This window comes from Podarcis gaigeae (genome assembly GCF_964106915.1).
Source record: "Podarcis gaigeae genome assembly, chromosome: 5".
In the NCBI taxonomy this organism is placed as follows: domain Eukaryota; kingdom Metazoa; phylum Chordata; class Lepidosauria; order Squamata; family Lacertidae; genus Podarcis; species Podarcis gaigeae.
Window position 1 is genome coordinate 45,606,556 of NC_139681.1, and position 23,994 is coordinate 45,630,549.

At 41.7% G+C, this 23,994-nt stretch overlaps 1 protein-coding gene across 2 annotated transcripts in view; it reads right to left on the reverse strand.

Annotated features, from left to right (window-relative positions):
• LHPP (phospholysine phosphohistidine inorganic pyrophosphate phosphatase) overlaps positions 1 to 23,193 on the reverse strand; it is a 106,451-nt gene extending 83,258 nt beyond the window's left edge. For both annotated transcript variants that reach the window (XR_014564947.1, XM_083741503.1), the window contains exons 1-3: positions 22,978 to 23,193; positions 8,576 to 8,763; positions 2,092 to 2,245 (exon numbers count right to left, since the gene is read on the reverse strand). Coding sequence is in view for 1 of the 2 variants with exons in the window: in XM_083741503.1 (XP_083597629.1) it covers positions 2,092 to 2,245; positions 8,576 to 8,763; positions 22,978 to 23,150 (515 nt within the window). In the remaining variant the exon portion in view is untranslated. The remainder of the gene's footprint in view (positions 1 to 2,091; positions 2,246 to 8,575; positions 8,764 to 22,977) is intronic.
• Positions 23,194 to 23,994: the final 801 nt, after the last annotated feature.

A 23,994-nucleotide genomic window follows, 5' to 3' on the forward strand; every position in this document is an offset into this window, starting at 1 on the left:
CCAGTAAGTCTAAAGCTCTGGGTTTCTAAGTGAGCACACCAAAACTTTAGCTGAAAGAATGTTAGTTTCTTTCTTCAAAATAATTTTTAAGGCATGAACTCTATACTTTTCTGTTTTATATATATATATATAGAGAGAGAGAGAGAGAGAGAGAGAATTACTACAGAAATACCACATGAAAACAAATAACTGCTGCTAGAAGCACTGCTGCTGCAGCTAGATGCTACCACAGAAGCTCAATTTTGAATCAAAGCAAATTTGATGTCACCTTCTCACACAAAGCAAAGTAATCTCCTTTATGGAAGATGTTACAAGCCTAAAGAGGAGGTTTGAATTACAAAGGTCTTGTACACTTCATATTTCTGCAACATTTACTTCACTCCAAGTAAGACTTGGTCTGCTTCCCCAACACACACACAAACACACTATCAGAGGAAGTCAACAATCACAGTAGACCCCTACTTAGCTCCATTGAACTACCTGCATGACTACTCTAAGAAAGCCTTACAGCTGCTTAGAAATAAATCAAAGCTGCCTCCTATGGGACAGCTCCAAGGAATAAAACAAAATGGATGCACTCCAATACTGTCCAGTGCATTAAAAGCTCCAACCATTGACCCATTTAGTAAACTGCACTGAATTCACTTGGGCTTTCTTCCAAGTAATCATGCTTAGGGAATCAAGGCGCACCACATTGAGATCAATGGGATACAAGGAGCTATCAGCCACATCAAAGCAAGTCCACTCAGAAGAAAGACCTACCAAGTTCACTGGGAGTTATCCTCTAAAGAATCAGGGTTAGAGGCACAGTCTTAAATCAGGGCTGCTAGGTGCCCAGTGTGTACATGCTCCCAGCAAGGTGCTCAAGAAGGTGGTGGTAGAGCAGCTTCAAGAGTGCCTGTATAAAACTGATTATCATTTTAGACCCATTTCAACGCAGTCTCCGCTTTTGTTGCTCTGATTGATCACCTTTGTCAGGAAAAGGGCAGGGGGGAGGGCAAGCCTGTTGATTCACCTTGACCATGCCTTTGGACAGCAATGAACATGACACTGTCTAAGGGAGTTGGAGGCATGGGTTTAAAGTGGTTTTGCTCCTATCTTCAAGGACAATTTCAGAGAATAGCATAGGGTGATTGGTGCTCAGCTCCCAAGGAAGCTTTCTTGAGGGATCCCATGTTATTTAACTTCTATGTGAGGCTGCTGTCATCAGAGGGTTTGGAGTTAGGTGTAATTAGTATGTTCATAGTGGGTTACATTTCCCATGAAGGAGGAGGAGGTGTGTTGTTTGTGGGGCTCCTGGAACCATCTTTATCACTCAAGGCCCAGGTGGACTTGAGGATTAGGAACACCTCTAAGCAGCTTCAGCTATTTCTGGATAGGGATAGCCTGGCCATAGTTACTCATGCTCTGGTAAACTCCAAACTGGATTACTGTAATGCAACCTACATAGGACTGCCCTTGAAGATGGTCCAGAAATTGCAACTAGTGAAAACAATGCTGCTGCAAAAATGTTGGTAAGGACAGCAGTCCGCAAGCATATTAACCCTACTGAAAACAGTTACACTGGTTGAGAATTGCTTTTAGGGATCAGTACTTCTTTAGGATGGATATTAAGCAAAGCAACATAACAAAGAGATAGAGGGAGATAAAGGGCTGGGATTGATGTTGAAGCCCAAGAGCCTGTAGCTTGTAAACATCCTAAATGGTGTGCAGCAAGTGTTAGGCAGCCTTAATAAAATTAGGCAGTGTTAGGTGCAAAACGGATTTCATGTTGTTCCAAAGGCTCCTGAGACAGTTGCTGTTCTCCTGTGCTTGTAAAAATGGGAGCTTGGGGGGGGGGGGCAGAATACATGGTAGTCTTTGCAAACACACGTCTAATACACAGCAAGAACAGATAAAACCATGGGGAAAGAAGTTATTAAGAAGATAATGCCAAGAGCAGTGCAAGAGTGGCATAATTCTCCCTAATTCTGGGCTTCAAAAAAGAAGTCAAAATACAGCAAAAGAGGCTGGAAGAAGAAGCAAGCAGCACACATATATTTCTGGCATCCCCAATATTTCTGAGAACTATAAATAAATGGATTAACTTACCCTCTTCCTAGAGATATCAGAACTGGATTCTCCAAACCAATGAGCACTTGGAAGGCATCATTAAGGTTTTTGTAAGAAAAGTTGTCTGCTGCATCACCAACCACCACACAGTTTGGGTTTGCTCTATCAATATCAGCAAATTCTGGGATAAGATCTAAGGGGCAAAAAGATCAAATTATTTCAGGAAGTCATATATTTGCTACCCTTTCTTCAACTTTTCATTGACTTATCACTGCTATTCTGACTATTCTTTAAGGGGGGGGGGGGGGAGGCTGAACTACTCTGTCTGATACACCAAAAGTGAATTCAAGGATCTACACACCGAGAACTACAATAATCAAAATGGCACAACCAAGCCACAAGAGGGAGGTATCAGCAGGCTTGCAGGATTCCAAAGGTTGCAGAAGCAAAAAAATAATATTTAGGAAAGAACTATGATGGATGAAAACAACAACCAAACATACCAATGAGGAGTGAACTTAGGTCACACTCACACCATACGTATAAAGCACTACAACGCCACTTAAAAACAAAAACATGGCTTCCTCCCAAAGAATTGTGGGAGTTGTAGTTTTTTAAGGGTGCCGAGAGTTGGTCTCAGAGTGGCTTCACAATTCATCCGTCTTCACATGGAATTCTGGAAACTGTAGCTCTGTGAGGTGAAAAGGGGCTTCCTAACAACTCTCAGCACCCTTAACAAACTACAGAATTCTTTGACTGTTCAATGTGGTATTAATACACATTGTGTGAATGTGGCTGACTGACTGTTGAGGGGAAATAATGAAAAACAGGGTGGAGAGAATGATATGGAACATCCTGGAAGACAGCATGACTGATCACCTTCCTGAACTAAAGCATTCCACATGGCAATTCCACTTCTGTGTGTGCGCACGCCATAAAACACAATGGAAGAACACTGGAAAGGAACTTGAAAAACCCAAGCAATCAAAACTTATAAATCAACAGCAGCTTGCCATCCACAGCCAATCTTTCTGGATTTTGCTAGTGTGTATTCTGCAGGTGGCGCTGTGGGTTAAACCACAGAGTCTAGGGCTTGCTCATCAGAAGGTCCCGTTGCTCGGTCCCTGCTCCTGCCAACCTAGCAGTTTGAAAGCACAAAGTGCAAGTAAATAGGTACCACTCCAGCGGGAAGCTAAACGGCGTTTCCGTACACTGCTCTGGTTTGCCAGAAGCGGCTTAGTCATGCTGGCCACATGACCCGGAAGCTGTACGCCGGCTCCCTCGGCCAATAAAGCAAGATGAGCGCTGCAACCCCAGAGTCGTCCGCGACTGGACCTAATGGTCAGGGGTCCCTTTACCTTTATTCTGCATTACATGCAGCTAAATTCTGAAACATCGAACTCAAAATGTTCCCTTTTGATGTTACCTAACTGGCACACCTTTGTTGCGATACCAGTGTAAAATTATGCTTTATTCCAGTGAAACGCATCCTCATTCTGAGCACTTCTTTGCTAGCAGTGCAAGACCTAAGGTCAGGTCACAAGCCGTAGCACATCTCAGAATGCAGACACTTGATTGCTGGAGAACCAAGCAAGTGCATCTATGAGATGGCAAGCAGATAATCGTCATTTGGAATGAACTTGACACCCCGAAGTTGCAGCTCAGCATTTTTGTTATGTTTTTGGATGAAACTGAAGAACAAAAGTATACATCAGCTGTATTTCCAAAAGTGACTCTTTTGAATGACAAGGCAAACTGGCATATCTGAAACCGTGGTCTTGATGGTGAAGAAGAAGAAGAAGAAGAAGAAGAAGAAGAAGAAGAAGAAGAAGAAGAAGAATTCAAGTTTTAAAAATGATGCTCAAATTAGAACTCCTGTTGTATCAAGCCCAAACAAAACCTCTGGAGAAATTTTATAGGTTGAGGGTCTGCATTACATTAATAAATGTATCAGTTGGATGATCAGACTTTTTACCTCTTCAAACCCTTTTTTCTCCTCTGTAGTAATATGGCCTTTCTATAATAATAAATAATAATAATAATAATAATTTATTATTTGTACCCCGCCCATCTGGCTGGGTTTCCCCAGCCACTCTGGGCGGCTTCCAACAGAGATGAGAAATACACTAAAATGTCACATATTAAAAACTTCCCTGAACAGGGCTGCCTTCAGATGTCTTCTGAATGTCAGGTAGTTGTTTATCGCTTTGACATCTGATGGGAGGGCATTCCACAGGGCGGGCGCCACTACCGAGAAGGCCCTCTGCCTGGTTCCCTGTAACTTGGCTTCTCGCAGCGAGGGAACCGCCAGAAGGCCCTCGGAGCTGGACCTCAGTGTCCGGGCAGAACGATGGGGGAGGAGACGCTCCTTCAGATATACTGGACCGAGGCCATTTAGGGCTTTAAAGGTCAGCACCAACACTTTGAATTGTGCTCAGAAACGTACTGGGAGCCAATGTAGGTCTTTCAAGACCGGTGTTATATGGTCTCGGCGGCCGCTCCCAGTCACCAGTCTAGCTTCCGCATTCTGGATTAGTTGTAGTTTCCGGGTCACCTTCAAAGGTAGCCCCACGTAGAGCGCATTGCAGTAGTCCAAGCGGGAGATAACCAGAGCATGTACCACTCTGGCGAGACAGTCTGCAGGCAGATAGGGTCTTAGCCTACGTACCAGATGGAGCTGGTAAACAGCTGCCCTGGATACAGATTTGACCTGTGCCTCCATGGACAGCTGTGAGTCCAAAATGACTCCCAGGCTGCGCACCTGGTCCTTCAGGGGCACAGTTACCCCATTCAGGACCAGGGAATTTCTAGGACACCTTAGTGCCAAGAGCCCTGCACTGCTGCAAACATGAATGAGCTTTTGCGTGTCGAGGTCCCCAGGGCCACCCCAATAACTCACACATCACACAGAATTTTTTGTTTAAGATTTTTGACATAATTTTGGCCACAGCTTTATTGAAATACAAATTTGTGAGTGTTACAGATAGGTAGCCGTGTTGGTCTGCCATAGTCAAAACAAAAAAAATTCCTTCCAGTAGCACCTTAAAGACCAACTAAGTCAGTTCTTGGTATGAGCTTTCGTGTGCATGTGTATCTGAAGAAGTGTGCATGCACAGGAAAGCTCATACCAAGAACTGACTTAGTTGGTCTTTAAGGTGCTACTGGAAGGAATTTTTTTTGTTTTAAATTTGTGAGTGGTTGCTTAGGCATTGGTTGCGACTATCTGCCCCCACCATGGGGGACAGACTGACATTCCGCACGATGCGAAAGTCAGAATAGGGGAATACGCTTGGGGGTAACACGGAGCAGGGAACCTGCCCTCACCCCAAATGCAACCAGGAGCTCATTGCTATGGCCCGAGCCCCCTTGACAGAGTGGACAAGCAATAGTTAGCCCCCAATTCCTTTAACGGAATCCCTTGCAGCAGCAGCATTAGAGGGGCAGGCACTCAACCTACCAAGGGCAGGCACTCAACCACTTCCCTTCAACCAACCAAACCATAAACCAATGCCTAACCGCAACCTTACAAGTTGTGACGATTTGCTACACAGTAGGCAAAAACCAAATGGCCCCAGCCAATCAGCCAGATGGGGAAAAAAATCCTACCAGGCCCCCGCCCCAAGAGCAGACGACCCCATGACAGGCATAGCAAGGTCAAAGCGAACAACCCTATTCTAGGGAGGGAGGGATGGGCAATCCAATGCACGGTCGAAAAGAGGAAGCCCTAGCCTCGTGCAAGGAGTTTTAGCATTTCTGGCTGTCAATCAACAAATGGCAACATTAACTTCTTCCCAAGAACAAGGGAAGCCCCACTCGCATCAGTGGCCAACGAACAATTAGCCCGCCCCCAACTTTGGAGTGTCCTGGCGGCCCCCACCGCAACACGTGCTCTCCATGAAGGAGAACACGCTTTCTAAAACATGGAACTTTTTAAAAAGCAGGGTTGTTAGCCCAATAGAAGCGCCCACTTGTGCTTGCAGTAGTACAGAACTCTTTGCACAAAAGCTTACATCCTGACACCACGTCCTAGAAAGACCAATGTTATCCACCATGCACTGCATGATCGCATGGTCTTCTAGGAAATACTAGAAATATGTGAGCTTTTGTGCTAAGGGCTTCATGCTGTTTAATAAAGTAAACCCTTTATTTTTATAAATACCATATTAGGTTAAGGTCTAGTTAACTACAATAACAATTTTTTCCACTTTTTGTAACGTTCTGTTTTGTTTTCAACATGGGTACTATTTATTGTTTCTTCTTCTTTCGTATCTTATCAAAGAAAAAGTGCAAGTAAACCTTTCTGCTGTCCCCCACAAAATTTATTAGAGGTTCCCCATCCCATCTCTCCAAAGGCCACTTTACTTCATCTCCACCCTCTTCAAGGAAACAGATGGGATCAAAAGGTTCAGCACAACACTAAATGAAATACATTTTACTGGAAAATACAATATGCCCAATATGTTTGGACATAGCAAGTAGATAAGCAGCTTTTCACCCAGGCAGTCATTACAAGACAACATGTTTGGAATGAATCCCTGCAGAGATTATGATAAAACAGAACAGATAACAACTTTCTCATTAACCGTTTCCTCATTTTAGGTTGTGGTTACACAGAAAGGGACATAATTGCATCCTACAATATTTATTCCCCTCCCCTTTCAGTATCATTTTGAGGCTCTGTCTTTTTTATTCCCTCACCTTTCATTTCCTCAATTAATGCTGCCGCCCCTTCTTTCCCTGCCTGATCTTGATGGCAACCTCTTCCTTCATCTCTGCATTTTCACCCTGGCACCTCTTCATCCACAGTTCCCAAACACTGTTCTCTCAAGGAGCACATAGGCATAAGATCTTGAGAAGTCTAGTCAGAAACAGAGTCAAACATAACTGCACTTATTATTAGGTTGAGGGGTTGCTCTCCAGTGAAATCCCATGAGCACCCTGGTCGATCCAGATGTTAAGACAACCCAATTGTTGTAATAATAATAATAATAATAATAATTTTTTATTTATACCCCGCCCTCCCCAGCCAAGGCCAGGCTCAGAGCGGCTTACAAGCAATAATAAAAACAAGATGAATGATTACAAACTTAAAAACAAAAATAAAACACAACAATTAAAATAATGGAACATTAAAATATTAAAATGTAGCCTCATCGCAGGAGGAGAAGGAAAAGAAGGGGGAAAAAGAGAGAGAGAGAGAGAGAGAGGGAGCGTAAGAGACTAAGGCCATGCGCATCAACTACAACCATGTTGTTGTTTAATCTCCTGAGCCAGATCAATCAAGTTTTTTATTTCCAGCTGCATAGACCAGATACAGCCATCTGCTGGAAGGGCCAGCTGAGGCCCTCAGACCTCAACTTTAGTGATTTTATCACAGGAAAAGGAAGGGCAATCCTAGCCCATGGCTGGACATGGAAGCTGGTTTCATGAGCATAGCTAGGGAAATCAGGACCACAAAGAAGACAAGAAAGGACAAGATCTAGGACCCATGACCCAAGTCAGGTCTTGAAACAACAGGGCAAACAGCCAAGAGGTAGGCGTGGCCAGGATGAGGAACTGTGGACAGGTACTGGGCTCATGTAAAAAAGCACACCCTGAGTAACAAGGCATGGGTGTGCGAAAGAAAAAATGAGAGACCCAAAGATTCCGGGGGAAAGAGCTCTCTGTGAAGAACAGCTGTTACACTGTCCTATTAAACATTAACCAGCCTGCCAATAGACTTCCTAGTGTGGATGGGGCACTAAAATAAGACTGGGGCCAGTGAGGCCAAAGCAGATAAATTAGTTTCTGCTGTGCTTCATTCCAAGTGCAGAAGAAAGTGACTTGACATCCTCAGGAACCTCTGTCACTGGTGTGGAAAATGCACTTAGGTGATACACAGGGCACACTGTGTTAGATCTCGAAGCTGAAAGTCAGAACATGGAAGCGTCTTCCTATGATGGTAAGCAAAAAGACCAGCTCCCTAGATATTCAGCTTGCCAGGTCCACGTTGAAGCAGCTTGATAGCAAAGCAAGAATATATGCTATTGTGATGTTACAGAAAGCAAAAACGATGTTTTCTAATTTCAAGATAAATTGTATGTTCTGTAAATTTTACCTCAATGGTTCTCCTTCCCTGTCATTCCCAGTTCAAGAATGTGGTTGGATAAGGTGCAGAAGAAAAGTAACTACTAATGCTGCTCATCAAACACTTGTGCAAGACTACTGCAAGACTTCACACAGTCCGATAATAATTAGGCATTATAGGAGCTGTCATGCTTCTGCAAGAGTTTGCGAACACTCTTGTTGAAGCACATTTTGGGGCTGAGTTTTCATTTCCCTTGAAACACCCTAATGCAAAGTGTAAAACAGCACTACCCTGAGCAGAAGAGGCATTGTGCACAAAGGAGTGGAGCTCCTGGATCTAACCCATAGACCTGGAAACATGTATACCTTGAAATGTCTTCATTCTCACTGCAAAAATAAGACTGCACCACATTGTTATTAACAGCAAGTGTGTACAAAGCATTAAACACTAACAGACCATCATGTACAAGCAGGTGTGGCCTCAGGTTGCGTTCCTTCAGGATTCGGCATGCTGCTGGTGCTGGAGCAGTGACTTCATCCACCTCAATGTCAAAGCCCAGATGTTGCAACTTTCCTACAAACTTGTCTCGCGTAGCTTGAGTTTCATTGGTGCAGAACCGCAGCTTAAGACCAGATGTCTTGATCCTGACAGAGCAAAACGGTAAGACATTAAATCAATCAGCTACAGAATTCAGAATTTATATAAAGGAGAAGACGAGAAGAATGTATTACAAACTCATATGTAAAGAGTCAAATTATTATGTTGTTTGCATTCATATATATATATATATATATATATATATATATATATATATATATACACAGGAGCACCAAACAGTATCCGTCTAAATCTTGGTGATGCATGATGCAACTTTCTGGCTCCATCTATAGATTATATAGGGAGGGATACAACCCACTGGGGATTATTTCCAAGTAAACATAAACTCAAACATAAACTTGTGCTATAAGAACTTCACAGTTGGCAAGCACCTCAAAATGGCACCTGAATACCATTTTGATTGTGAAAATAAAGGCATTTCAAACAAAGTATGGGAACCCGTGTAGGACCAAGCTAGACCAAAAGAAAATTTAGTTGAGAATGTTTTAAAATATAGCTAGATGGTACATGACACCGGGGGGGAGGGGTTTAAAAGGATTTATGCAGAGAAAGATGAATGTTGGAGATATAGACATCATTTCTTATTCAGCGGAAATGTCCAGTTATTAAGAATGGCTAATATTTTTTGTATACAAATATTAATAAAGGTTAAGAAGAGAACAGGTATAAAAATTTCATTGGACCATATAAGTGACATTAGTATTCCAGCATTTTGGGGATGGGGTGGGGGGAGATGCAGAGGTAACAAAACCATTGGTTTGGTAAATGTTGGAATAACTGTTGAGCATTTTTTTAACATTAGTAAAGATTCCCTTAAAGGGTTAAATTAATGAAGAGTTATGTTCAATTTCATAAAAGATGAAACAATAATGGGTGACCTAAACCTACCAGGGCTGCAGGAAGCCATCACAGAGTAGTGGAGCTACACTGCACACACAACCCAATTGTTCACACTGGCCAGGGCAGAAAAAGCAGGGCAAGAAATACTGTTGTTTTTTATGCCACATCATAGGCTGATGCAGCAAACAAGCCTGGATTACACTTCCACCTACCCACAGTTTGAGGGGTTCATTAAGGAGCTCTGCAGTGGCAGAGCTGAGCAAAGCTAGATGGAAGAATATACGGTATCTGCCTCGTTCAACAGCAGATCAGGGGTGGGTTGCTCTGCCCAGTATACAATTTTGTGTTGATGAGATTGAAGAATGGTTGGTATATTTACTTATATCTGTTAATATTAGGTTTGTAAAGGATGTGGAATTTGTATGCTGAAGTATGTATATAATTATATTAAATAATAAAAAAATAAGAGAGTGTGGAAATAAGATGATTTTTCAAAGAGGTCAAAATCCATACCTTTTGTATTAAGGATAACATATTAAGTAAATTCAAGCAAAATATATCTATCAGAAGCAATTCTGAAAAATGTGGTCCTAAGCCAGGAGCGGGGGGGGGGAGGAGGGGGCACGACACACACATCTTATGACCATTTAAAATGTCCAAAGATGTCGTCTCCAGAATCATTCTTTTGGCATTATTTGTCTTTCCTAATCATAGATATGTGAATTATCAATTACACTTAGTGGTTAATTGCCCTTCATAAAGATAGCTTTTCCATTTTAAATTAGGCAGTTAATATATTGTAACTAATAGCATCCACTTGTACATTATAAATATATCTTCATTGATTGCAGCAACGAATGTGAGAATCACTCATGGGCTAATGAAGCAATTGAGGTAAAGAAGTGCAGCGTGTACCCAGGGAATAATTACTGTTAATGAATTATGATGTGACCTTCTCAGAACAATGAACAATTGGTGTGACAGTTAGATGACAGTACTTCACATCTGTTATTCCAAATATAGTTTACACTAGAGTATAAAAACAAAATAATAATAATAATAATAATATATTTTAAATTCAGCAAAGCTGTTCAGAGTTAATTCTAGGATTCTAACAATCTAGCTTAAAGAACAACCTGTATTGCCACATATATGAAATAATAACTGTAGGACATGATTAACTCAAACAGCTATTAGGTATTGCTGGCTACTTGAAATGTCAATGAATTTGGGCCAATACACTGTATCAATATGGGAAGGCAGCGAAGAGAGTTACAATCAATGCAGCAATGCTTTGCTTGAGATCATAAGCTTAGGGGCAATTCCAGATGGAAGGTTTGCCAAGTGTCAGGTGTGCTGAACCATAATCAAACAACATGGAGACTTTGGCGATCTCTTCACTATGAAATAACAGAACTGGTAAAGAAGACTGAACAACAAGTGGAAACGGAATAACAATGGCTGGGTCAAACCTGCACTCAGCCGAGTATCTCCTCTTTGGTGTATTTTCGTTTTCATTTCATTTGGATGCTACCATCCATGACTTAGGAACTGCCCTAAGAGTCCTCCCTAAACATTTATCTGAATTAAGAGAAGGAAAAATGGTTGTAATACAGACATTCAGCATGCACGGAGCTGAACTAGGTCCGCTGACAACTTGTTTTGCAGCAAAGCGCACCAACTTTTTTTAAATCTCTGACACTACCAACATTTTGAGAACATACTCTTCTGACAAGTACAACCACAGAACTGCACAGAAAACCATAGAAGAAAGGTATGTGGGATTGCACACACCCGTATGACAGAAATGAAGATAAAGAAGTTCCATTGCATCAGGCTTTCTAGGACTGCCAAGACACTTGGTATCTTGACTCCGAGGACCAAACTATGGGAGCTGTAATTTATGTGCCAAGGTTTAAGTAAGAACCATAGGGGTATCTGGGACCACAGAATGAGGGGAGGGGAAGGGGTTAAATTATCCTGAAGCTGTTATTCACCCTGGGAAGTTTCAGGACTGAGCTTTGGCACTGAAAACAGAATGAAAGACTAAATCCTCCTAAGCCCTGGCTCACATAAAATCTGCTAGGTAGGCAGCACTGCCAATATTCTTACTGGCACTTGTATGTTTAAGACTGGAAGTTAACCTCTCTTTTCAACCTGTATTACAGAGGTGGGGAACCCCTGGCCCATGGGTTAATCTTGGCCCGCCAGGGGGTCCAATTTGGTCTGATGTCACTGGTAATGTCAGCTGATGAGTTGGAGAAATAGGGCTTAACCCCGCATTGGCTGCATGCCCTGTTCCCAGCAGGAAACAAGATCACACAGCTATGGCAGCAGGATTTAATCCCCACTCATCAGAGATTAAAGCCCTTTGCAAAAGCACTGTTTGAAGCAGCTAAATATTGCAAAGTGGTATTAATTTACAAGGAATCAATCATTTCTACTACATACTGTGTCCCAGTTTATTGCAATATTCGCGTTGTTGAACTGGTCTGGAACTGAACCCATAATATCTCTGAGGTGTGCCAGTACTCATTATAAACTGAAGTCAGATATAAAGGTGGGGGGGATGTATTAAGTCCTACATTTGCAAGTGAATTCACCTTAGCGATTAAGTTTGAATCTTCACTTTGTTTTTCTTTTTTCCAGAAGGCGCAGCAGCAATTTAGAAAATAATGATGCTCTGACAGGATCCCCAGATTTCTCTCCTCTTTCCCACTCCCAACTTGTGTCATAACCTGTATGTCATCTAAAATCAGGGATGGGTGGGGGAAGAGGGTTTCTATTTTACATACCCATAGGCTGACCCAAAAATATGTTGGCAAGGGCAGTTGGCTAAGACTGTACAAGGTCACTCAGGATGTCCAATAATTGTCCTAACACTTTACCTGTTATGGCACAATAATGAGAGTTTTTTTTCATTATTTTCGGGTGAATGAACCTGGCAGATGCTGACAGCCAGCAGATGTGTAAAGTTCGAGGTGATTTGTAAGGGACCAGCTCATCTGACGCACAGTAATTGCATTGTGGGACATTGTCACTCAGAGTCTTGTCCTGTTCTGTCAGAATGAGGTAAAGGTCAGTTCAAAGAACTGGCATAACGTAAGGGACAGCTCCTCACTGAAATTAAAAATATTTTCATATATCTCTTCATACCACACCCATAACATGAAGAAACTCAGGGATGTATCCACAATTATGATGGAAAGGGTGAACTGGGGAACTAGAAAATTTGTTATTGTTGTATATATAAGCAGAGATATATAAGCTGTTTCAAATTCCCACTTGTAGATATGGTGCTTCATCATTTACTATTTTTCTTGGCATAGAAATTCCCTTCACAGTGGTACCTCTGGTTACGAACTTAATCCATTCCGGAGGTCCGTTTGTAACCTGAAATCACTCATAACATGAGGCGCGCTTTCGCTAATGGCGCCTCCCGCTGCTTCCAAGCTGCCGGTGCGCGCCTTCAGCTCACATCCTGGGGCAAAGTTTGCAAGAAGGGGCATCTATTTCCAGGTTAGCGGAGCTCATAACCCGCAGCATTCACAAGGAGGATGGTACATAACACGAGGTTCCACTGTATTTCACTAGTCTCCGACACTAGGCAAATCAGAATTACAGCAGGCACTTTCTAGGCCCAGATAATTCTCACTGTCTAAACTTCCGTTTCCCTAGCCTGTTAGCTTCCACTTATGATACCGCCTCATATATTTCACTAGTCCACAGTGCAATGGAAACATTGCCAAAGGTTCAGATTTTTAAAAGGAGTGCTATTTAAGACCCAGAAATCTATGGGAGACACACAACGAGTTCAAAGTTTGGATGACAGTTGATATTATGATTATAAACATTATCCTGTTCCAGAACATTATAAACATTATCCTGCTTCTGTTTCACATGCTCCCTGTTCCCTCATGTCTTCCAATTTTCTCTCTTGTTCCCTGGTTCATGACAAACCATTGTTTCCTCTTAACCAAAACAGGAAACCCACTTTAAACTATGGTTTTCAATTCCACACAGGTGGTAAAATATGTTTTGCCAAAATGACAGTTTGCCTGTTTTGGAGGTTTTGTCGAGCTGTGGTTTGCAATGAACCAGGAAATTGGGGAGAATCTAAGTGTTTAAGAGGAGGAAGGAGCCCAAAACACAACTCCAACAGCCATTTGTGTCTGAACTAGTTAATTTTCAGCATTATGTGTTTTGTGCATTTCAGTGTAATGAGACTTCCACACTTGTTAAATAAGAATTTCAGGTTTGTTGGTGTGTGTGTGTGTGTGTGTGTGTGTGTGTGTGTGAGAGAGAGAGAGAGAGAGAGAGAGAGAGAGAGAGAGAGATTAGCAGAAGTGGTTTCTCAAAGTTTGCATCATAGAAGGAAATTAGTTTTCTTATGTCACAGTGAACCTCCACACAAAGTGTGCTTCTTGATTATCAGATATACATGTATTTCCGCAAGGCTGAAATTCGAGTCTGGCAACAAACACTGTTAAACCAGAAGCACCTGTCAATCATGTGTTGCTCACTTATGGAAACCCCCTTCTATCAAGATAGAGACTCTGCAAGATTCTTCAGGCTGAGCATTCCCTTGCCAGAGCAACAGAACAGTTTTACTCCATGGGAACTTACTGCAAATTCATCAACATTATTTATATCCCTGGGTCTTCAAGTAATCATTAATGATGCCATTAACAGAATGCAAGTGGGCTCCCGGCCTGTTACCAGCTACTAAGGAAAGTTCAGCAGGTCCAGCACCCCCATCATAGACTGAAGTCATCAAAATCTATCTATCAAATTATGATAAGCAAAGCCACAATTCTAGGCAAACGAGGAAATACTAGCACAAAGAATATTGGAATGTTTATGTAGATTATCAACACTCCTGCGTCTACAAACAATACAAGGAAGCGTTCTGTTATTTACTGAGCTACACCAAAAAATGACCCTAATGTAATTGCTTTGATCTTTAATATCTCTCTTTAAAAGGACTTCGGCATCCTCCTACTTTCACAGTCCTTTTCCATATTATCTCAACCCTGGCAACCTTAAGTTACAATGTTTTATTTCATTTTTATGCTCTCTTGTCTTTGCTCAAAACTTTCATCTGTTAAGTTCTCGCTTACGTTCAGAGGTGATGCCCTCCTTTCCTTTCATCTACTTTGTGGTCTTTCCTTAGACACCTTCTCATTTACCAATATTTTTTAAAGAAAAGGAAGGCCAAAAAAGAGCAGGAAAGATAGTTGGTAGATATATAACAGAAACTTGAAGCAAAAAAAAAAAAGGTGAGTTGTGTCAAGCTCATGTACAGCCAAGAAGGCAAGAGGGTCAGTATTACTATGTGAGGCAGAAAACTGGGCCACCCTAGAGGGTGATTTTTAATGAGTATGGTTGTATCACCGAACTGCAAAAGGATGCCAGTTAACAAAAGTAGAATACAGCTCTCAGAAAGAAGCAAAACCACACACCCAGCAAGCAATGAATAATTAGATAGCAACACAGATAGTTGGGGCACTGGGGCAGACTAGAGCTACGTTATCCAACAGCAATTCCATACCACGTCGTGAACCTTCAAAGCTAAAGGAGCAAGTTCATCAGCTGCCTAAAAGGCAAAAGAGGTTCAGCAAAGGTTGGAGCAACAGAAGGGCAACTGAGATGATACCTAACTCCATAACAAGAAAATTAGACAAGAAACAAGTAGCAAGCTAAAATCTTGATCCTTTTATTTTGCTTGTTTGGTTTTTTGCTTTTCTACACAGGTTGACACCTAAATATTTGGGGTTCCTGGGAACCAAAAATAATATATCCTGCATAAATTAACTACAGCCACTGGCAGGAGTGGGGTGAAGAGAATCCCACACATATTTTTGAGAGATAAACAGATGAAGAGCCAGGCAGCCAGAGTTTGAAGCTACATCAAAAGCTAGCAGGCATGCAACTGGTGACAATAAAAAAAACACATTGTTTGGCTTTAGTAAGCATGCATAGCTCTGTCCAACAGTATTGGGCCCTCAATCCTATTCTTCTAATTCAAAGCCTAAAACTAGTAGCCTTGGGGTTCTATCATCTATTAACGCAAGTGACTGATTAAATGTTAACCAATTAGCCCTCTGATCTTTGAGCCTGATAGCACAGTAATTGAGATCTGATTGCAAGTTGAAATTGCATGAAAAAGGTTCATCTGTACAGGCATTGAGAGCTTTTCCTTCCTTGATTATCCCAAAGACACCTATGAACCTTTGCAGTTCAGCTATTAATTAATTAGCTGTACAGTCCTGGAAATAAATTTATTTGCCATTACTACTATACTGAGCTGCTTTAATCACAACATTTTTATGGGCAATATAATCCAGTAATCATATTACACTGGCCTTTGTTTCATACTGATGGATAGTTAACGGTTTGCCTTTGAAGTCACTAATTATCATCTATAAAAGCCAATCAAGCCAATCAAATCCAATACAACACTTCCACTGTGAAATCATTATTATACTTCGTATATAAAGAACATCTGTTGGTAAACAATTAACTTGAGACTAACAAAAAGGAAGCAATTCTTTGCTTCATTTTAATAAGGCCTTACAACTGGAATTAAAGTGGATGGTTCAGTCGGCTTCATACCTTTTTAAAAAGCTGCGAGGTTACCATGATTCTGCAAACACACACACACACACACACACACACACACACACACACACACTATATGGTATTTTGTGTCCATTTCTTTTGGGATCATAATATTGCAAGGATGGTTTTATCCTCTAGTATACATTATTTTTTTAAAGGTCTTATAGGGGAAATAGAACTATGAACTACTGCCTGTTTTAACAGATTATTTACTAATTGGGGCTGGCAAAAAATTGATTTGTCAACAGTAGCATGTCCCCCCAAATAACTTTGGTACTGTCATGATGTGGCAGCAAACTGCTTTGACCTTACTTGGGGATTCATGCTACAAGAGCACAGATCCTCTGCTTAGAAGAAAATGTTGGGGCAATGCAAGGGTCTGTAAATTGAATAAAAAGGCACTGGAATGGAAATGTAGCATTTTGAATTCTCAGCTTTATCAGTGATCAGAAATATCATGGTGGTATAAAGTCTCTGAAAGAGTCGTGTGTGGTCGGCCTTCTCTTGCCCTAGTTTTAAACATGAAAATGGAAAGACATAGGGTATTGGAGCTACATTGGTTACGCAAATGGAAAAGCAAGCTGGTATATGTTGGTGCATTTATGTTTTTAGTACCTTTTTGTATGGAAGAGTCTCCTTGCATACAACTCGTATGTGCGTTTCCAATGCTTCAGTGATTATTGTTATAAAAACATTGTTCCCTAACTTAGGGGATAAGATATATGGGATGGAAAGAGAGGGTAAAAAGGTACTGTGCCTTGTCTTAGAACTGTTGCATTTATTGAGCGTGTGTCAGAATACACAAAATTAAAATAATTAATGTTAAGATTTAAAATATAGAATAACATAAAAGTACTCAGCCTCAATATACAAAAAGTAAAGTGTAGTTATTTTATCTACCAGAAAAAAGCAGCTTGATGTGTCAAGCATCACCAATCACTGCCACTCATAGAAACTAGCAGATGCCACTGCAAATGTCTATTTTACATGCACCTCAAGCAGGGTCTTTGTAGACCTGCTTGCAAGATCATCTGTACTGGCTCCCTGCAACCCGCCCCTACATACTGAATTGTTTTACAATTCCAATTCTGCTAGGTTCCCTGGCAATCCTGCCCTTGTAAGACTCTGCAGGTATCTTATTCTAACAGGACTGTCCAGCTGCTCCACCGCCTCATGATGCCCAAGATTTCCGTTCCTCTTTTAAAGAGCGCTGTTGAAAGTTGTGCTAACAGATGCCCTATAGTGGCCAAACAACAGGATGTTGTAAATGTCCAACCGCTGTGGGCTTTTCAGATGTATATGCTAATGGATATGCTATCAGCATACAGCTGTAAATGCAAATAACAGGTCTCAGGCGGAGCATGTTTTATTGCTTCTTTAACCACCTTCTGCATTGTAACTGGCCAACTCCTCACTGGTTGCAACATGAAAAGCAAATCACTTGCCTCATGTTGATGCTGTATAAACCAATCAGGGCAATAATAGCCCAGAAGAGAGGAGATGCTATGGCTGATTTGATAAGGGCTTTTAACTAAGATTCTTACTTGTGTCCTTGCCTATTAAAACAATAAAAGTAATTGCTAGCAAGGGCAGAGGATATAGGCCCGTGGTCACACTTCATATTAAGTTATAAAAAGTACACAAAGGCTTGCATACTCAACAGATGTTTTGACAAAGTGACAAAACAAGAGTGACTATTTTGGAATGCAACGAGCTATTCTTTGATGACATGTAATCCACTTAACCAAATAAGCTGATGGCCAGCTATAAAAATGATAACATATTAGCACTCGCCCACAGTGTGTTAACCTTTGCAAGCTATACATAAATCAAACCCTAATATGAAATTTCACTCAGCAATTGAAATTTGATTACTCTGGATCATTCTGACAACTCCATGCATCCTGGCATCCATAATTACACTGTGAGAAACAATCCAAGTTATTAGATAAAAGAGCTTTTCTGCAATAAGGATAATGAGGCAAGTTCTGTTCTTGGCAATTCAAACGTAAAGAGAAATGTTGCTGTTCAACTTCCAGTTTGGTTTTTCTTTTCCAGCACATGCAACCCTCCATAATTATATATCGGCCTAAACATCACAAAAAGTTAAGTTCCAGAGGATGCATCCTATGCCCATTTCCCTGGAAGGAAGTCTCACCGAACTCATGGAGACATGTATATGGTTATAGTGTTAGATTGTCCCTCGCCATTTCAAAGCAAACACAGAAACTAAGAAAGGATGGGATGTTTTTAATGCTTCCATCTTATTTTCATAATTAAAGAATTGGCATTTTCTTTATGATGGACTTTAGGCAGTAGACCAAGCTCTGCTAATTACACATTTCAATTAGTTGTAAGGGAAAGGCTGTTGTTGAAGCAAAAAGAAAAATCTCTCACATGAACTTATACACAAGCACACACACTAACCACACTCCTGAAGCTATAATATTAAGGTTTATAATTTCACAGGCTATGAAAGAATAAGTTGTCTGAAAGAAATACAGCCACAATGGTGCATGGGAAATTGCAAAGAAGTAGGAAGACTTTCTGTCTTCCAGTGTTGAAATAAAATTCATCTTCCAGTCCAGTTAGCTTTTGTATTAGAATGTACGGGGTTCGGGGTAACTATTTTATCTTTCACCTTAGGCAGCAAAATGTCATAAACCAACCCTGTCCATCCAAGCCTCTTTCCGAACTTTATTTCAATGACTCTCTTACCATTCTCCCATTATAAAGACATGTGACTTCAACCATTTTTTATCTCATAGGCTAATTGGGAAAGCATGCTCAGGAGAAATTTGCAGTATAGTGACAGGCTACAAGTATGTAGAAGCAATGTGAACAGGCATTATATATATATAACCCAACACTGGCTCCCAGCCACAGAAGATGCAACAGTTATTTTCAGCCTGAGCAAATTTCACTCGCTCTTCTGCTACCGCGGACCTAGCCCAAATGTATTTGACTGTTTGGACTAAACATCCTGGGGACCATCATTAGTTCGCATGTCAAGGCACACTTTGAAGATTCAGGATGGTCTCCCACTCTCCCTTGGGTCAAATAAGCATTGAAGCCAAATTAACTGTTGAAACATACTAATCCCTAATGAACGACTTGGACTCAGAGGCTTCCAGCAATTCAAACAGAACGCCAGCATCGCCCATTTTGCCTGCAGCCTCTAGTTTTGCTGCCATATCAACCAACATATTTCTGATGTTAAATTACAGTTTAAGTTGTCTGCACAGATTACAGCTCGTAAGAGCTGTAGCATGCACGGCAATGAACAATATGGTTACTATTTTGTAGTCCGACTGAAAAACCTCAACAGACACCGAAGCCTAATAGAGACAACTGAGGTTCCAAGGACAGCACAGACAACTCTTTGGTTTAAACAATTTGTAATATTCATTCAATTGCGAAGCAGAGAATTCATGTATAGTTCACTGCCTTAATTATGTGAAATAAAGGGCAAAGTCTCCAATTAAGTATCCACTGTTATTCATGACAGCCTCAATAGATTTTGGTTCTCAGCAAAAGAACACAGCACATTTTCCATAACCAAAAAAGCTGTAGATAGACAGTCAGACTATGCAAAATGAGACTGCCACCCTTTTCAGCTGCTACAAACATGGGCAACAAAACACGTGAGGGGGTGCAGGAAGCAAGAACGAAGGCACTAACTCCACCCACCCAGTTGCCATTTTTATTGCCTTCCTCCTCCTGGAAGGCAAATGTGTGAAGTGGGGAGCCTTTTGTATCCATGGAGGCTCCCTGAACATTTTGGGTCCATATGTGTAATACCAGAAGAGGCCTTGCATCATACACTATGGCAGTCCCATTTTATTTTATTTTTATTTTATGGATTTTATAAGTTCCCACTAACAGAAAATGAAAAATACACTAAAAATAAACGCAAAACAAAGCAACGCAATTTTAAGTCAACAGAAATTAAACAAATGCAAAGTAACGGGAAAGCAATCTGCAGAGACAAGAGTCTGGGAAAAGAAAAAGGATTTCTGCCCCTCTCATAATACTAGAATCCAAGGTCATCCAATGAACTCAAACAGCAAGAGATCCGGCACAAGCTTTCAGAGGCATTTCTACATGCAGCGCATAGCTAAACTATGGAATAAGCTACCACAAGATGCGGTTGATGGCCATCAACTTTGACAGCTTTAAAAGGGGATTAGACAAATTCATGGAAGATGAGGATATCAATAGGCACTAGTCATAATAGCTAAAGACTACATTCAGGATCACAAACACAATACCACTTGCTGAAAAACCACAGTGGGAAAGTGCCTTCGCATTGCCCTACTGTTTTGCACATGTTCAAAGAGACCACATGCAAACTTAGATCAATGAATATATTTAGAACAGATAAAAATTACAAAATATCCAATTTGATTCATTTCTGCTACTTCAAGTGTGGCCCATTTGAGCCAAAATAAATTTTCTTCCTACCCTGCATGTGAGCATGATTCCTTCCACCAAAGTATCAGGAAATGCCACATTGAGAGACTGAAATAAATGGGAGCTATGAAAGAACAATTCTAGTAGAAAAGGATCTCTGGTTCTCTAATTGAGAATAATTTGGTGCTCTTGTGCAACTCTAATTGATTGGTCCTCATGAAATGCTAAGTAGCTACAGCTTCAATTGTAGCTACAGCTAAGTAGCTACAATTAGTGCTTGCTCACACTAAACTATGGTTTGGCTTAGCATTACATGCAAAATAGGCTACAGATAGGTAGCCGTGTTGGTCTGCCATAGTCAAAACAAAAAAAAATCCTTCCAGTAGCACCTTAAAGACCAACTAAGTTAGTTCTTGGTATGAGCTTTCGTGTGCATGCACACTTCTTCAAATAGGTGAATGAGGCATACTCAACAGAACATACTGGTGGATCATACCAATTATTTTCCATCAGATAACTCAACAGCTTATTTAAAAGGTTTTATTGTGATTCACACTGTATGTTTTAATGAAATTTTATTATTAATGTAAATTGTCTTGGGAAGTCTATAAGAAAGAAAGAGGGTTTAGTTTACTCACACTCAAGCTTTCACTGATTATCATATGTGGAGTCAGGAGGAAGAATCCTTTCTGGGTAAGCAACCCTGGGTTGGTTGTTGTTTTTCTGACTTTGCCCACTGGGTTGTAGATTGACTTGTTACAGAAGTAATTTAAATGAATTTTTCTGCCACATATTTGTCTGAGATACATAATATTTTGGACTGCATGAATTCATCTGTAGGGGCTTGGTACAAGGGTGATTCTGCACCGCACAGCAAAGGATAACTAGATGGCCCCTGTATGTTCATGATTCTATTTTTCATATTCCTATCAGTGTCAATAGTGCCACCCCATTTTCTGTGAAGGAGAAGTAGCCATTATTCTCAGCAGCAATGAATTTTTTGTACCCCCAGGCAGTAAAGAAAAGGAATCAACACAATACTCACCACACTAGGAAACTCTAACAGGACAAAGATGCCACAATAAGATCACCTGCCTGAGGCGTTTTCTACTTCAAAAAAATGTGGTTTTTCCTACAATCACAACTAGATTTGACAAGAGACCTTGTCCTGCCCCCCTTCCCTGTAATACAAAGTATACTTGAAAATTAAAGTTAATTCTGGATAAATTAACTGCATTTTTACCAGACACTTATTTTTAGGGATAATACCTCAACAGTTAATATATATTTTACAAAACACGTTTTGTTTTCATTTTAATTAGAGAAAACTCTACACTTTGGCTTGCTCATCTGATCTTGTCAATTTTTTAAAAGGTTGTCTCTCAATGCTCATTCTGTTTATTAGAAGGAACAGTTTTTAACTGCTTTATGCAACTGTATTTTAAAACGCTAACTGGTTTTTTTTGAAAACACTAGAGTTGTAGCGATCAGATTAAAAATAATGGGAGTATAGAAGATATGCAACTTTGATACATTCTCTAGTTGTTTTGTTAGCCTTTTACAGCAAACACAAGTGTATTGTAGCACCTTAACAAAGCCTCCTTTGTTGATGCACAAGCTTTCTAAGCTATTTGTAAATGTAGTATACCAATGTCTGGTGTGCATCATCAGCATTAGCTGACAGAACATGTGGCCATTGCAGCAAAAATGTGTGTGCATGTGTACAGAATGTGTGTCAATCTACTACAACAGCCACTGAGAGCCAACCTGAGGAGGAGATCAGGGGGCAGGACATCATTCAGTTCAGAGGTTGTGTGGCTCACAGACAGTCTTCAGATCCTACCTGTTATATTTTAATGACTTGCCAGCTGTGTGGGAAGGACTGCAGCTCAGTAGCAGAGTTCACGTGTTGCCTACAGAAGGTCCTTGGTTCAACCTGTGGCATCTCTGGGTCAGGCACGGACAGGCTCCCTGCCTGAAACCCTGCCGAGCCGCTGCCAGTCAGTGTAGATAGCGCTGAGCTAGATGGAGCCGCTACCTACGTTGCTAAACCAACCAGGGCTGGCAGCCCTGCTCTACAACCGCGCCGAAGGAATCTCGCCTTTTATTTCCCCCTGGCATTTTTCCCCTTTCAAGTGCGAAAGGCAAAGTGCAAAGACGTTCCCTATCTGAACCCCTTTTCTCGCTGAGAAAAAGCACGACTGCAGTGTGCTCCTCCTCCTCCTCGCAGCTCCCACAAGGGCTCCGACATTATAAATGCTTGTACGCTGTACGAGGAGGACAGGTCTCCTGGGCTCTCCAGAGGGAAGGAGTTCTGTGAAGGACAAGAAACTTGCAGCCTGGGGGCTCCGCGGGTCCCCACTTACTTTTTCACTGCTTCTATAGATCCGGGAATGGGGACTCCGCCTCCTTCTCCTCCACTGTCATAAAGCACCCCGCTGATGTCTAGCACCAGCCCCTCCACGCCCGCAAGGTGCTTCCCCCACTCCGCCATCGCCCAGAGCAGCCCGTGCAACCTGCCCACAACCAGCGCGCACATTCTCCGCCACCGCCGCCTCCCAAACCCTTCCTGCCCGCCGAGGCGTCTGGGAAATGTAGTCGCCCGCCGACACGGAGGCTGCGAACGGCGCCTCAGGGCCTGCAAGCAGTTACTGGAGGAGTGACGGCGGCGGACTTCCTTCCGAGTAGACAGGCGTTGATCGGCGCTGCCTGGGACATTGGGGCGGTGGGGGGGGGGGGGCTGGGCGTAGAATCACAGAATTCCAGGGTTGGAAAAGTTGCCACCTGTCCTGTATAATACAGGATCGAGTCGAATTTCAATGTAAAATGATTTGCCCTGTATTTCAGCGCTTTTCTGTGTGCCAGGTTAGGGATCCTCTCCATATGTGTGTGTGTGAAAGGTCATGTATTTAAGCACTGGGTAGCAATGCACATGCAGATTTAAAATTCATGTGTATGAGGCATGTGTGCGGGGCAACAAATTCCAGAGGGGCGATCCTGTTAGGCTGCAATAGATTGAAAATGGATTGCTTTGAAGTCGCTTCAACACCAGGTGAAAAATAATTTGCTCCCCGCCCTGTCCTGTATTTTTGCGAGAACAAAGGTGGCAACCCTAGGATTATCTAGTCCAACCCTCTGCAATACAGGAATATGCAGCTGTCCTTTTCGAGGATCAAACCTGCAACCTACACCATGCTCTCTAACCCACTGAGCTAATTGGTGGGCTCATAAGTAAACTTAGTGCTGGCGACAGGTTGTGGAGAATTCTTGGCTGTGGACACTGCTGCAGGGAGGTCAAACGGATCCCACAGGGGCCCTAGCGAGCGAGAGCAAGCAGGAATGTCAGTGTGGTGCAGTGGTTAGAGTGTCAGACCTGGGAGAAC